Source organism: Microcaecilia unicolor, chromosome 4 (genome assembly GCF_901765095.1).
Source record: "Microcaecilia unicolor chromosome 4, aMicUni1.1, whole genome shotgun sequence".
Taxonomy (NCBI): domain Eukaryota; kingdom Metazoa; phylum Chordata; class Amphibia; order Gymnophiona; family Siphonopidae; genus Microcaecilia; species Microcaecilia unicolor.
In genome coordinates, this window is record NC_044034.1 from 18,456,981 (window position 1) to 18,469,612 (window position 12,632).

A 12,632-nucleotide genomic window follows, 5' to 3' on the forward strand; every position below is an offset into this window, starting at 1 on the left:
TGACCACAGTGATATTGGTAATAATTTGGGTCTTAATACAGAATTATATTCTTTGAACATCTCCTTTGTTTGAGCCTAATAATAATCAATGAATGAGCCCCGTTGAAAGAAGGACAGCATGGCCAAGGAGACCTCTTTCAGTCTGCCACATTCACAGAACTCATATGTAGATCCAATCAGGGTCGGCATGGGGGGGGGGGGGGGGGAACAGGGCAGCTGCCCTGGGCCCCACTGCTCCAGGAGGCCCTGCAGTCCAGCCATCTCGTCTCCTCCTCCCTTCCCCTCACCTTCCTGATCTTTAAAAATCAATTTCCCTTTTCAGAGGGGCCCCAGTACGACTACTACTACTTAACATTTCTAAAGCGCTACTAGGGTTACGCAGCGCTGTACAATTTAACATAGAAGGACAGTCCCTGCTCAAAGAGCTTACAATCTAAAGGACACGTGAACAGTCAGTCTGATGATGTAGCAGCTATCCTCACAAGCTGCCTGCAGCTGCCCCAAAGCTTTTCCTCTGCGGTAATCCGCCCCCCTCTGATGCAACTTCCTGTTTCCGCCTGGGTGGATTGCGGCAGAGGAAAAGCTTTGGGGCAGCGGCAGGCAGCTTGTGAGGATAGCTGCTCATCTGAGAAGGAAAATACATTTTAAAGAAAACTGGGAAGGGAGGGATATGGACAATGGTAGGGAGAAGAGTAAGAGATGCCCTGACCGCGTGGTAGCAATGCAGGTGGGGGAGATCGGGGGGAGGGACGAGAGGGGATCAGGCGCCCCCTCCTTAATTTCTGCCCTGGGCCCCAGCATGTCTAAAACCGGCCCTGGATCCACCCCTAAGGGGTGAAAAGTTATAAGTGTGAGACCTTGGCCCATTGCAGGGGAGGAGGAAGCAGCCTAGGGAGCCACCCGTATTGCTGTTAGATTCGTACGCTTGCATCATCAGCCAGTGGGGAGGGAGAGAAACGTGCCAGCCATCAGCAATGCTGCTATTACTGCCGCTGGCTCCTTATCTTGTAACAGGAACGGATTGTGTAGCATCCATTGAATTCACCAGGACTTCCTGTGGATGCAGAAATGCAGGAGACCAGGGGATGCTGCTAATTGGTATGCTGCCCTCCCAAAGTTGGCCAGGCCCATGGTCCATGTGACCCACTCTATTCCAAGAGCCATACTCAAAAATATTGATAATCTGAATGGATATGAGAGTTGCCAGTTCTGACATACTGAGCAGAAACCCACTCTACAGTAGAAAGAATTTTAATAATTTGAACTGCTCCACTATGACTTCTGTAAGGCAAAATCATCACAAATCTCTTTAATATTAACCTTTAAAGAAAATCAATAGCTAACATCACCTTCAGCCCTTATATGTGAAAATAAACATTACAAAAATATATTTTCAAAACATTCTGTACCTTCCCGAGTATGAGGTAACATCACACTTGTTTACTGAGCGGATACTCCGACGGTTCAGCTGGAGAATCACAGGTTCAGGTGATGCAGGACCAGTTCCAAAGCCTGGCTTTTGCTCCTTGCACTGGTAGGAGCTTCGGATGCTGCAGAGGGAGAACTCACTGCCCAGAGGGGGAGGGAGTCCCAGTTGTCACCAGAGTCGGGCTGTGAGTCGAGTTCGAGAGTTCTGGCTGCTACTGTTAATATTTCTGTTATTTGTATGGGGCTACTTATGAAGCATGTACAGCACTTTCTGGACCCACTTGAGACAGTCCCTGCTCCTTAGAGCTTACATTCTGGTCAAGGACAGAGAAACACGTACAGATGAAAACAAAGAACGACATTTTTAAAGGTTAAATACAAGCTGTGATTTGGTAAGACTAAAGGCAGGTATAATTGGGACTGAACAGTGCATTTTATATAGCGAAAAGGTGATGGGTACTCAAATGCCAGTCCACCCTTAAAGGGAGGGGTGATCACTGAGGGACCCACCCCACAATAGCCAGGCCCCCTGCAACCAGTTACAGAATCTATGACAAGGCAGAATTGATGTGTAGATCTTGGGGACCATGGGTCAATTTTAGCAGACAATGGAAAAGGTGCCGTACTCAGTACCCCCAAGTACCCCCTCAAAAAAAGCCCTGGGACTGACTAAATTGTAAAGAGTGGGAGGGTCTCTGAGTCCTTTGCTAAGAGCATAATTAATGCCCAGACTCTGAAGCTGAGGTAATAAGCTATCTCTCGCAGGCAGATGATCAGAAGCCCCAGCTGTTCCAAACAGCGCTCTACAATTAGCGCTGGAACAGCGTGGGGCATTAACGCCCCTATGATCAGGACTAATAGCATGCAAATTTAAGCACGCTATTAACTCTGATCATAGGGGTATTTCTGCAGGAGGATTGTGCCTGGGAATGCCCTCCCGCAGAAGTTGTTTGACAGGTCCGTTTTATTTTTGGCTGGTTTAAAACTTAAATGTTTAAGCCAAAATTCAGCGCTGACCGGTTAAGTTTAAACAGCCAAAGACAGGCCTGCTATTTCGGCGGCCCGATTCGGTCACCAAACTTAACCGGTGATGCGCTGAATATTCGTGGATAGCCAGTTAAGAACTATTTCACCGGCCAGGAGCTGTTCCTGGCGGGTGAAATAGTGCTGAACATCGGAGGGAAAATAATCACTACACTAATAAGGTGGGATAGATATTTTAAATGATTTAATTGGGCAGTGGAGGCTCCTGCCTGGTTAAATCAGGGTAACTGGGACAAACCCAGATATTCAGCGTCAGTTACTTGCATAGTACCAGTGAATACCCAGGCAAACTGCCATGGCACTGTCCGGTTAGTGCTGCGGCAGTCTAGGGGCGGAGCTAAGAGCCACCAAATATTGCAAAGCCATCTATCCTTGGGGGCAATCTGGGGGTGGAGTCAGCACTTTAGTGGCCAGGGTTAGCACAAAAATGGGATTGCATAAAAATCTGTCCTATCTCTGGGGGACATTTAGGAAGTGGCAGTAAGGCCAACATGGGCTTACCGCTCACCAATCCGGAACTACTGCCGGACTACCACAGCAGCCTGGTGGTATTCCCAACCCCAAAACGGGCCACATCTGGCGCTACAAAAATATTTATTTTTGTAGCACCACCGTTTACCTGGCAGTAATCGGGCAGTGCCGCGTGCTGCCTGGTTACCGCCGGGTTAGCGCGGGAGCCTTTACCACACCTCAATGGGTGGCGGGTAAGTGCTCCCCCCCACCCCGAAATGGCTGCGTGGAAAGTGGTTCACTTGTTGCATGGCAATTTCTTTAAAAAAAAGCCTTTTACCCGCTGCGTAAAAGGTGGCCTCAGTGCGCATCAAAAACACATGCCAATGCCAGTGCAGGTCCCCTTTTACTGCAGCTTGGTAAAAGGACATCTTTATGCGCTAGGCCATGGCTGCTTAACTGATCAATAACTGATCAAAACGCTCACCGCTGATGGCTCAATACTGACTCCTTGGAAGTTATCCAGGTGCCATAGTTAGTCAACGCTGGTCTTCAGATAGCTAAATGGGCATGCTGGACAGTTGCATATCAAGGGCAGGGCGGTCCACCCGGGTGCACGCTGCAAGGGGGTGCGGCTGTCGACTCCGCCAATTCCCTGTTCCCTCTGACATTACTTCCCGTTCCGGGACAGGGAACTGGCGGAGCCGACAGCTGCGTAACTGCTCCCTGCACCCCCAGGAGTAAGAGCAATGCGTTTGGAGGGGGTGGAGGTGATGTACCGGGGGGGGGGGTGTCATGATTTGTGGGGAGGGTGGGGTGATGCATCGGGGGAAGTGATGTGCCAGGGGAGATGATGCGCCGGGGGGGGGGGGGGGCAAAGTGGAATATCACTATGTTGGACCCCATAAAAGGCCGTCCTAACTATGCCTGGTTAGCTATCCAGGTACAGGCCTGAAATATTCAATGTTGTTGCCCAGATTAGGCCACTCATTGCATATTCTGACCATATTCAGCCTGTGGTGATCAGTGGCTTTAAAATTGCTGACCGCCAGCGACTGAAAATCATAGGGTATGTAATTATCTCTTGCACAATTGCTTCAGGAGACACATATTTTGCTCTCTCATAATTTAAGCCGTATTATACTCCGGATATCATGTCCATTACTCATCTGATGATTCTGACAAACCTCCGTTCTTGTCCATGTTTCAAAAACAGGCTTTGACACCACGGATCTGAAATAGTAATCCCAGGACACCATGCCGTGGTTCCTCTTGACATATATGTCAAGCCAGTGGAAGTCCTTTCCTCCTCAGATCACAGATATCCGCTTATTCTTAATATACTGATTGTACGGGTCACTCCTTTTCTCCACCTTCCTTGACCTGGTGTACCCCAGAATCAAACTTCCCACGGTAACAGCGAACAAGATCATCACAAAGAGGATATACAAGAAAGCATAGTCATTCTTGCTGGTGGCTGGGCCCTTGGTGGATTGTGTCTGGTTGATGCTTTGACCATGTTGGCACTGCAGACTGATCAATGTTCTGTTCAACGCATTCAACACGTATTGGAGATTTTCATACACACTGTCCACCATCTTCTCTCTTTGCTGGTCTCCAGAGGTCCCACGAGATTTCCAACAGCAGTGGTGAGAGAGAGATGCCTTGGAGATGGTCCTACTTACTGGCTGCACAATGAATGGCCCAAGCACCTGAAGAAACGTAATTACAAAGCTCATTAAAGATTATCACATTTTGTTCTCAAAGAACATTTCATTCATTCATTATAGTTATATCCTATCAATCAAATTGTCTGAATAACAATAAAACATACTTAAAAATTAAAACAGCACAAAACACAAATTAAATTGTTACATACATAAAATAATGTATAATGATTCCTAAAACAAGCAAGTTAATTCAAAACAAATCAAAAAAGTAAGTTTAATTTCTTAAGAAAATCTAACAAATATTTTTCAAAGTGTATCTCTGGGGTGAGCTTATTCCATTCTTGTGACCCAGCAATCGATAGTGCTCATAATTTTGGAACAACTTTCAAGCTACCATAACTGAGGGGACCAAAAGCATTCCTTCTAGCTCAAGCAAAGTGAACACTAAGATTCATAATGACAGATCAATGAAAATAACTTGGTGTTTGTATCACCATATAAAATGTTATGAACCAGATGCAAGCGCTTAAATGGAGCAAAACACTTCACTGGCAGCCAGTGAAGGTCTTGTAACTTTGATCTGTTATGGTCCATTTTGCTCCTACAGTACTTTACACATGCTGTTACATTCTGAATGCTTTGCAATTACATAAGAACATAAGAGTAGCCATACTGGGTCACAAATACCTGGCAGAAACCCAAATGGTGGCAACATTCCATGTAGAACCCCAAGAATAGCAAAATTCTGGAATCCTAAAGAGTGACAAGATTCCATGCAGAATCTCAAAGAGTAGCAACATTCCATGCTACCAATCCCTGGGACAAGTAATAGTCTTCTGCATTATGAACATAAGAACAGCCATACTGGGTCAGACCAATGGTCCATCTAGCCCAGTATCCTGTTTCTAAACAGAGGTCAAGCCAGGTCACAAGTACCTGGCAGAAACCCAATTATTAACAACATTCCATGGTACCAATCCTGGGGCAAATCTAAATACTAATATTACAATAATGAATATGAGGTAAATTAAAGAACAAACCATCATCCATAAATCGACAAAACCAAAAAAAGTGCTTTAGTCCTTGAGCCATTTTCAGTTCATAGAAGGCACTTCATAATACCTTTAACATGTAGGAATACATTGATGAATTAGTATTTATTTGAATTTAGCTCATTCCTTTTCAGTAGCAGCTCAATATGAGTTGCATTCAGGTACATGAGAAAAAGATGAGACAAACAGTCCATAAACAGTGAAGTAGTTGATATATTTCCCAATGAGGAAAGGCTACAGAGGTTAGGACTCCTCAGCTTGGAGAAGAGACAGCTGATGGGAGATTTGATAAAGGTCTATAATATTGCATACAGCTACTTATTTGTACCTGGGGCAACGGAGGATTAGGTGACTTGCCCAGAGTCACAGGGAGTGCAGTGGGAATCAAACCCAGTTCCCCAGGATCAAAGTATGCAAGGTTCCACGTTAGGAGTCACTGACCAAGAAAGGGATTTCGGTGTCATTGTTGATGATACATTGAAACCCTCTGCTCAGTGTGCTGCGGCGGCTAATAAAACAAATGTTAGGTATTATTAGGAAAGGAATGGAGAACAAAAGTGAGGACGTTATAATGCCTTTGTATCGGTCCATGGTGTGACTGCACCTCAGATATTGTGTTCAGTTTTGGTCACCGTATCTCAAAAAGATATAGTGGAATTAGAAAAGGTACAGAGAAGGGCGACAATAATTATAAAGGGATGGGACAATTTCCCTATGAGGAAAGGCTGAAGCATCTAGGGCTTTTCAGCTTGGAGAAAAGATGGCTGAGGGGAGATATCATAGAGGTCTATAAAATAATGAGTGGAGTGGAATGGGTAGACGTGAATCATTTGTTTACTCTTTCCAAAAATACTAGGGAGCATGCAATGAAGCCAGAGAATGTGGTAAAGGTGGTTAGCTTAGCGGGGTTTTAAAAAGGTGTGGATGGTTTCCTAAAGGAAAAGTCCATAGGCCATTATTAAATTGGCTTGGGGAAAATCCACTGCTATTTCTGGGATAAGCAGCATAAAATGTATTGAACTTCTTTGGGATCTTGCCAGGTATTGTGACCTGGATTGGCCACTCTTGGAAACAGGATGCTGGGCTTGATGGACCTTTGGTCTGTCCCAGTGTGGCAATACTTATGTACTAAAGTCTGCTGCATTAACCACTAGGCTACTCCTTCACTAGCAACATTCCATGTAGAATCTCAAATAGGGAAAGGGAAATGGGATTTGATATACCACCTTTCTGTGGTTTTGCAACTACATTCGAAGCAATTTAAATGGTATAGACAGGTATTTATTTGTATCTGTGGCAAACCAGAGTCACAAGGAGCTGCAGTAGGAATCAAACCCAGTGCCCCAGGATCAAAGTCCACTGCGCTAACACTAAGCTACTCCTCCTTCTAAGCATTAGCTCTTTCGTTCTACACTCTTGTGTGCACATTTTTGCACTTGGCGTGGATTCTATATATGGCGACTAAAGTTGCACATGCAAATATGGCAGTGCGGCTAAATTGTACGCGCAACTTAATTGATTAACAAGCCAATTGGTGCCAATAATAAGCAATTATCAGCACTAATTGGCACTAATTAGAGTGTATGCATGCAACTTTCAAAGCGTATTCTATAATGTGGTGTGTGTAAATTCTAATGTGTGGATATAAAAAGGGGGTGTCGACATGGGAGGAGCATGGGAGGGGAATGGGCGTTCCTACAAACTATGCACACTGTTACAGAATACACCCGACCTGCACCTAAGTTAGTTGCGGGCATTTACACCATGTTTTAGCTGGTGTAAATGGTTGTGCCTAAGTTTAGTCAGGGGTCCAAGCACTATCCATTTTTTAATAAACCGTGCCTAACATTAGGCACAGATTACAGAATAGCACTAAGCACGGCTTTTTTCCACGCTGATTTTTTCAGCGCCATGTATAGAATCTTGTCCTTAGTGTGCAAAATTGCACATGCAGGTTATACAAGACTAAGAGTTAGTCACGCAAGTTAATTGGCCAATTAGTTACTAATTGGCATTAACAACCAATAATGAGGGTCTTTCTCTATAACATCAGCAAAATCTATCCCTTCATCTCTGAGCACTCTACCAGAACCCTTATCCACACTCTTATCACCTCTCGCCTAGATTATTGAAACCTGCTTCTCACCGGCCTCCCACTTAGCTATCTCTCTCCTCTTCAATCAGTCCAAACTCTGCTGCGCGACTCATTTTCCGCCAAAATCGCTATGCTCAAATTAGCCCTCTCCTCAAGTCACTTCACTGACTCCCTGTCCGTTTCCACATTCAATTCAAACTTCTCTTATTGACCTATAAGTGCATTTGCTGTGCCGCTCCGCAGTACCTCTCCACTCTTGTCTCTCCCTACGCCCCCTCTCGGGTACTCCGTTCGTATGCTATAGAAATGATAAGTAGCGCTATAGAAATGATAAGTAGCGCTATAGAAATGTTAAGTAGTAGTAGTAGTCTTTTACAAAGGCGTGCTAGTATTTTTAGTGCGCGCTAATCAGCACGTGCTAAATGCTAGAGATGCCCATAGGAAGATATGGGCGTTTGTAGCATTTAGCATACACTTATTTTTAACGTGTGCTAAAAATGCTACTGTGCCTTTGTAAAGGGACCCCAATCACTGATAACTGGAGCTCATTGTCACTAATTTGCAGTTACACGTGTTAACTGCACTTAGATGTTATTATAGAAACTTAGCACACAAAAGTTGGAGCGCATAAGTGCAAAGGGTGTGCAGAAGGGAGGGGCATAGGTGGCGCATGAGCGCGGTGTGTTAAGATTCTAGAATACATGCCAAACTGCAACATTTAGTCATGTCCATTTATACCAGCCATCAGGGCCATAAGGATCATTGGAGCTCCCTGGCTGCTGCCTGCCGCACCACTGCTGCCGCCCCCCTCCCGCACACTACAGCCCCCCCACCGCCGTAGTTGCCACCCCCCCTCCCATACACTACAGACCTCTGAAAAAAAGTTGGCCCTCCCCATATTACCTTGAGGGGCCCTGGTGGTCTAGTGGTCTCTGCGGGGGCAGGAAAGAACCCCACTCTTTCCTGACCGCTGACACCACTGTGCCCAGCGCCGCCGTGTTTTCAAAATGGCTGCCGAGACTTCCTGCGGTAGTCTCACGGGTCTCAGCAGTCTCAGCAGCCATTTTTAAAACACGGCAGCGCCAGGCAATAAAGAGTGGGATTCTTTCCTGCCCCCGCAGAGACCACTAGACCGCCAGAGTCCTTCAAGGTAGCATCAGGGAGGGCCCACTGAGGCTCAGGCAGGCTGTAGTATGCGGGGGCGGGGGGAAGAGAGAGCCTCTAGGCCCTCAGGCACTGCCCGGTTACCCGAATGGTCAGTCTGCCCCTGCCATCCATTGCCTAAATATTTGCAATTATGTGTGTAACTGCCAACATATAATTTGCGCTTGGCATGCAGGCATTCAGCGGAATATAAGATCTTTGTGGCAGGGTTTTGCAATGAGGGTATTTGTCCTCTGTAGAATGCCAAGCACTAACAGCTCTATAAATGACCTGAATTATTAGGAATATAAAAGCCCTGGATTGAAATGAGAGAGCGCACACCTTAATTTCAACGTCTCCTGTAGCAACCAATACATAAGACAGGCATTGTTAAGAGACCTCTACTTGGCCCAGGGTGGAGCTCCTTCCCTCCCGGTACTCTGTCTTTGTAAGGGGCAAGTTTTTTTTTTTTTTCATATTCTGGAGAAGTCTCAGATTTGCCAACCACTCCTTCCATTCCCACCCCGTCACCCCCTACAATAATGTGTCAATATTTACCCTGCTCCTTGAGCACCACACTTCCTTCTCCTATGAAAGAGCCCTGGGGATAAAATGTACAGATCACAAAATATATTTCATATAAAAAAAATAGCCAATGATTAATGAAGCCGGGTGTTCTCATAGTCTGTACTTTCACTCTGTTCTATGGCAGTAAATACGGCACATTACAATGGACTGAAATGCAAAGTGCTTTTCCCAATTGACTGGTCATGCCATACCTTTCCGGGATAACCGTTCTTCCTCTTTTCTTATGTTTTGATCCAAACAATCATCTATGAGCTAACAAAATTTTAATGAATTTTCTTTTTACTTTGAATCTTTAAAAATAGTACATAAGGATTGCCATACTGGGACAGACCAAAGGTTCATCAAGTCCAGCATCCTGTTTCCAACAGTGGCCAAGCCAGGTCACAAGTACTTGGCAAGATCTCAAAACAGTACAATATATTTTATGCTGCTTATTCTAGAAATAAGCCATGGAATTTCTCCAAGTCCATTTTAATAATGGTCTATGGACTTTTCCTTTAGGAAGCCATCCAAACCTTTTTTCAAATCCTGCTAAGCTAACCACTTTTACTACATTCTCTGGCAACAAATTCCAGAGTTTAATTACACGTTGAGTGAAGAAATATTTTCTTCGATTCATTTTAAATTTACTACTTTCTAGCTTTATTGCGTGCCCCCTAGTCCTAGTATTTTTGGAAAGAGTAAACAAGTGATTCACGTCTACCCGCTCCACTCCACTTGTTATTTTATAGACCTCTATCATATCTCCCCTCAGCTGTCTTTTTTCCAAGCAGAAGAGCCCTAGCTGCTTTAACCTTTCCTCATAGGAAAGTCATCCCACCCCCTTTATCATGCTCCACTCTCATCTCTCCCTACATTCCTCCCCGGGAACTCCGTTCACTGGGTAAATCTCTCTTATCTGCACCCTTCTCCTCCACCGCTAACTCCAGACTCCGTTCCTTCTATCTTGCTGCACCGTATGCCTGGAATAAACTTCCTGAGCCGGTATGCCAAGCCTCATCTCTGGCCATCTTCAAATCTAGGCTAAAAACCCACCTCTTCGATGCTGCTTTTAACTCCTAAACCTTCAACTGTCCCCTATCCCTGATATGTCCTGTCTGTCCTAACCCTTATCCCTTACTTGTCCTGTCTGTCTTGTCATAATTAGATTGTAAGCTCTATTGAGCAGGGACTGTCTCTCCATGTTCAAGTGTGAAGCGCTGCATACGTCCGGTAGCGCTATAGAAATGATAAGTAGTAGTAGTACCTTTTTTTGAGATGCAGTGACCACAATATTCGAGGTGTAGTCGCACAATGGAGTGATACAAAGACATTATAACATCCTCATTTTTGTTTTCCATTTCTTTCCTAATAATACCTAACATTCTATTTGCTTTCTTAGCTGCCACAGCACACTGAGCAAAGGGTTTCAACATATCATCAACAATGATGCCAGTTCCCTTTCCCGGTTGGTGACTCCTAATGTGAAACCTTGCATTACATAACTATAATTCAGGTTCCTCTTTCCCACATGCATCACTTTGCACTTGCTCACGTTAAACGCCATCTGCCATTTGGATGCCCAGTCTCCCAGTCTCGTAAGGTCCTCTTGTAACTTTTCACAATCGTCTTGCGATTTAACAACTTTGAATAACTTTGTGTCGTCAGCAAATTTAATTACCTCACTAGTTACTCCCATCTCTAGATCATTTATAAATATGTTATTTTGTTTTATTATTAATAGATTGTAATTCTGGGAAATTGTTCCTTTTCTTGTTGTGTAAACCGCAGTGAACCATTTCTGAGGTATTCGCAGTATATTGTAAGGAGGTCGGAGGGTCTAAGCAGCTCAGGAGGAGGTATGGGGCCAGACTACATTCCCCACAAGGCCCTGAGAGAAGGGATTGGGGTGGTAGGTCCCAAAACCCGGTATGGCCCCACGTGGAAGGGAGGGGGAAAAGGACTGGAGAGAGCAGCTGCGATGGCAGGCGAGGGCCAGAAGGGGGAGCAGGGATGACAAAGTTCAATACCCGTGGGTTAGAAATCAGTACAAGATTCCTTCCACCCGGGAGGGGGAGGAGGTCTCCAACCAACAGCCTAGCAGAGAAGCAGAGTTAATGGAGTGTTTGGAGGAAGGGGAGGCTGGAGAGACCAACACACCAGGTTTAGAGGAACCAGTGGACATGGACTGTAATTGTACTTTGGGGCAGAGTTGCAGGGACTGAAGGCGATGGGTGGTCACAGGAGTCAATTAGCTGTGTTGTGGGCGGTGTACTGCCATTCTGCAACCACCCAAGCAGAAAGACTTTTAAAACTGAAACCCAGGCTGTTGAACTGGGGGGAGAAACTTGGATTTAAAGGGAAGTTTTTTTTCTTGTTACTTTATTTTGGAAACCGAATGGGACTTTAACCCCTTGAACTGAGATTTGGTGGAGGAGGGGAAATAAACTGTTGGGAACTAAAAGCTGTGTTTTCTGGAAGGACTTATTGTGGAGTGCTAAAGGGAGCCTACCACCCCTGAAGGTTTGCTACCGGGACTATAGGTATTACAATATAAGAATAAATTGTTATGCTATGAAATCCTATTCTATAAGCTTTATCGCCTCATTTTCCTACAGTGCTGCCAAAGCATCCCACCCCTTGCCCAATCTACAATGACTCTCCTATTCCATCATGTGTAAACACTGACGACAGAAATGGAGCTCCAGACCCATCTACTTCACACTTAGTGAAATATTATAGACCAGGGTCGTCAAGTCGCAGGAGGAATGTGAACGATTACAGGAGGACCTTGCGAGACTGGGAGAATGGGCGTGCAAGTGGCAGATGAAGTTCAATGTTGACAAGTGCAAAGTGATGCATGTGGGTAAGAGGAACCCGAATTATAGCTACGTCTTGCAAGGTTCCGCGTTAGGAGTTACGGATCAAGAAAGGGATCTGGGTGTCGTCGTCGATGATACGCTGAAACCTTCTGCTCAGTGTGCTGCTGCGGCTAGGAAAGCGATAGAATGTTGGGTGTTATTAGGAAGGGTACGGAGTCCAGGTGTGCGGATGTTATAATGCCGTTGTATCGCTCCATGGTGCGACCGCACCTGGAGTATTGTGTTCAGTACTGGTCTCCGTATCTCAAAAAAGATATAGTAGAATTGGAAAAGGTACAGCGAAGGGCGACGAAAATGATAG

The 12,632-nt window shown here is 45.2% G+C and overlaps 1 protein-coding gene across 3 annotated transcripts in view; it reads right to left on the reverse strand.

The window, feature by feature from the left end:
- Positions 1-3,790: 3,790 nt before the first annotated feature.
- The window catches only part of KCNE3 (potassium voltage-gated channel subfamily E regulatory subunit 3), a 49,300-nt gene continuing 40,458 nt past the window's right edge, over positions 3,791-12,632 (reverse strand). Inside the window, exon 5 of one of the 3 annotated variants that reach the window (XM_030199317.1) lies at positions 3,791-4,634. In XM_030199317.1, coding sequence (XP_030055177.1) covers positions 4,233-4,634 — 402 coding nt within the window. In that variant the 3' untranslated portion in view covers positions 3,791-4,232. The remainder of the gene's footprint in view (positions 4,635-12,632) is intronic. The other 2 variants (XR_003941765.1, XR_003941764.1) reach the window with 2 other exon arrangements.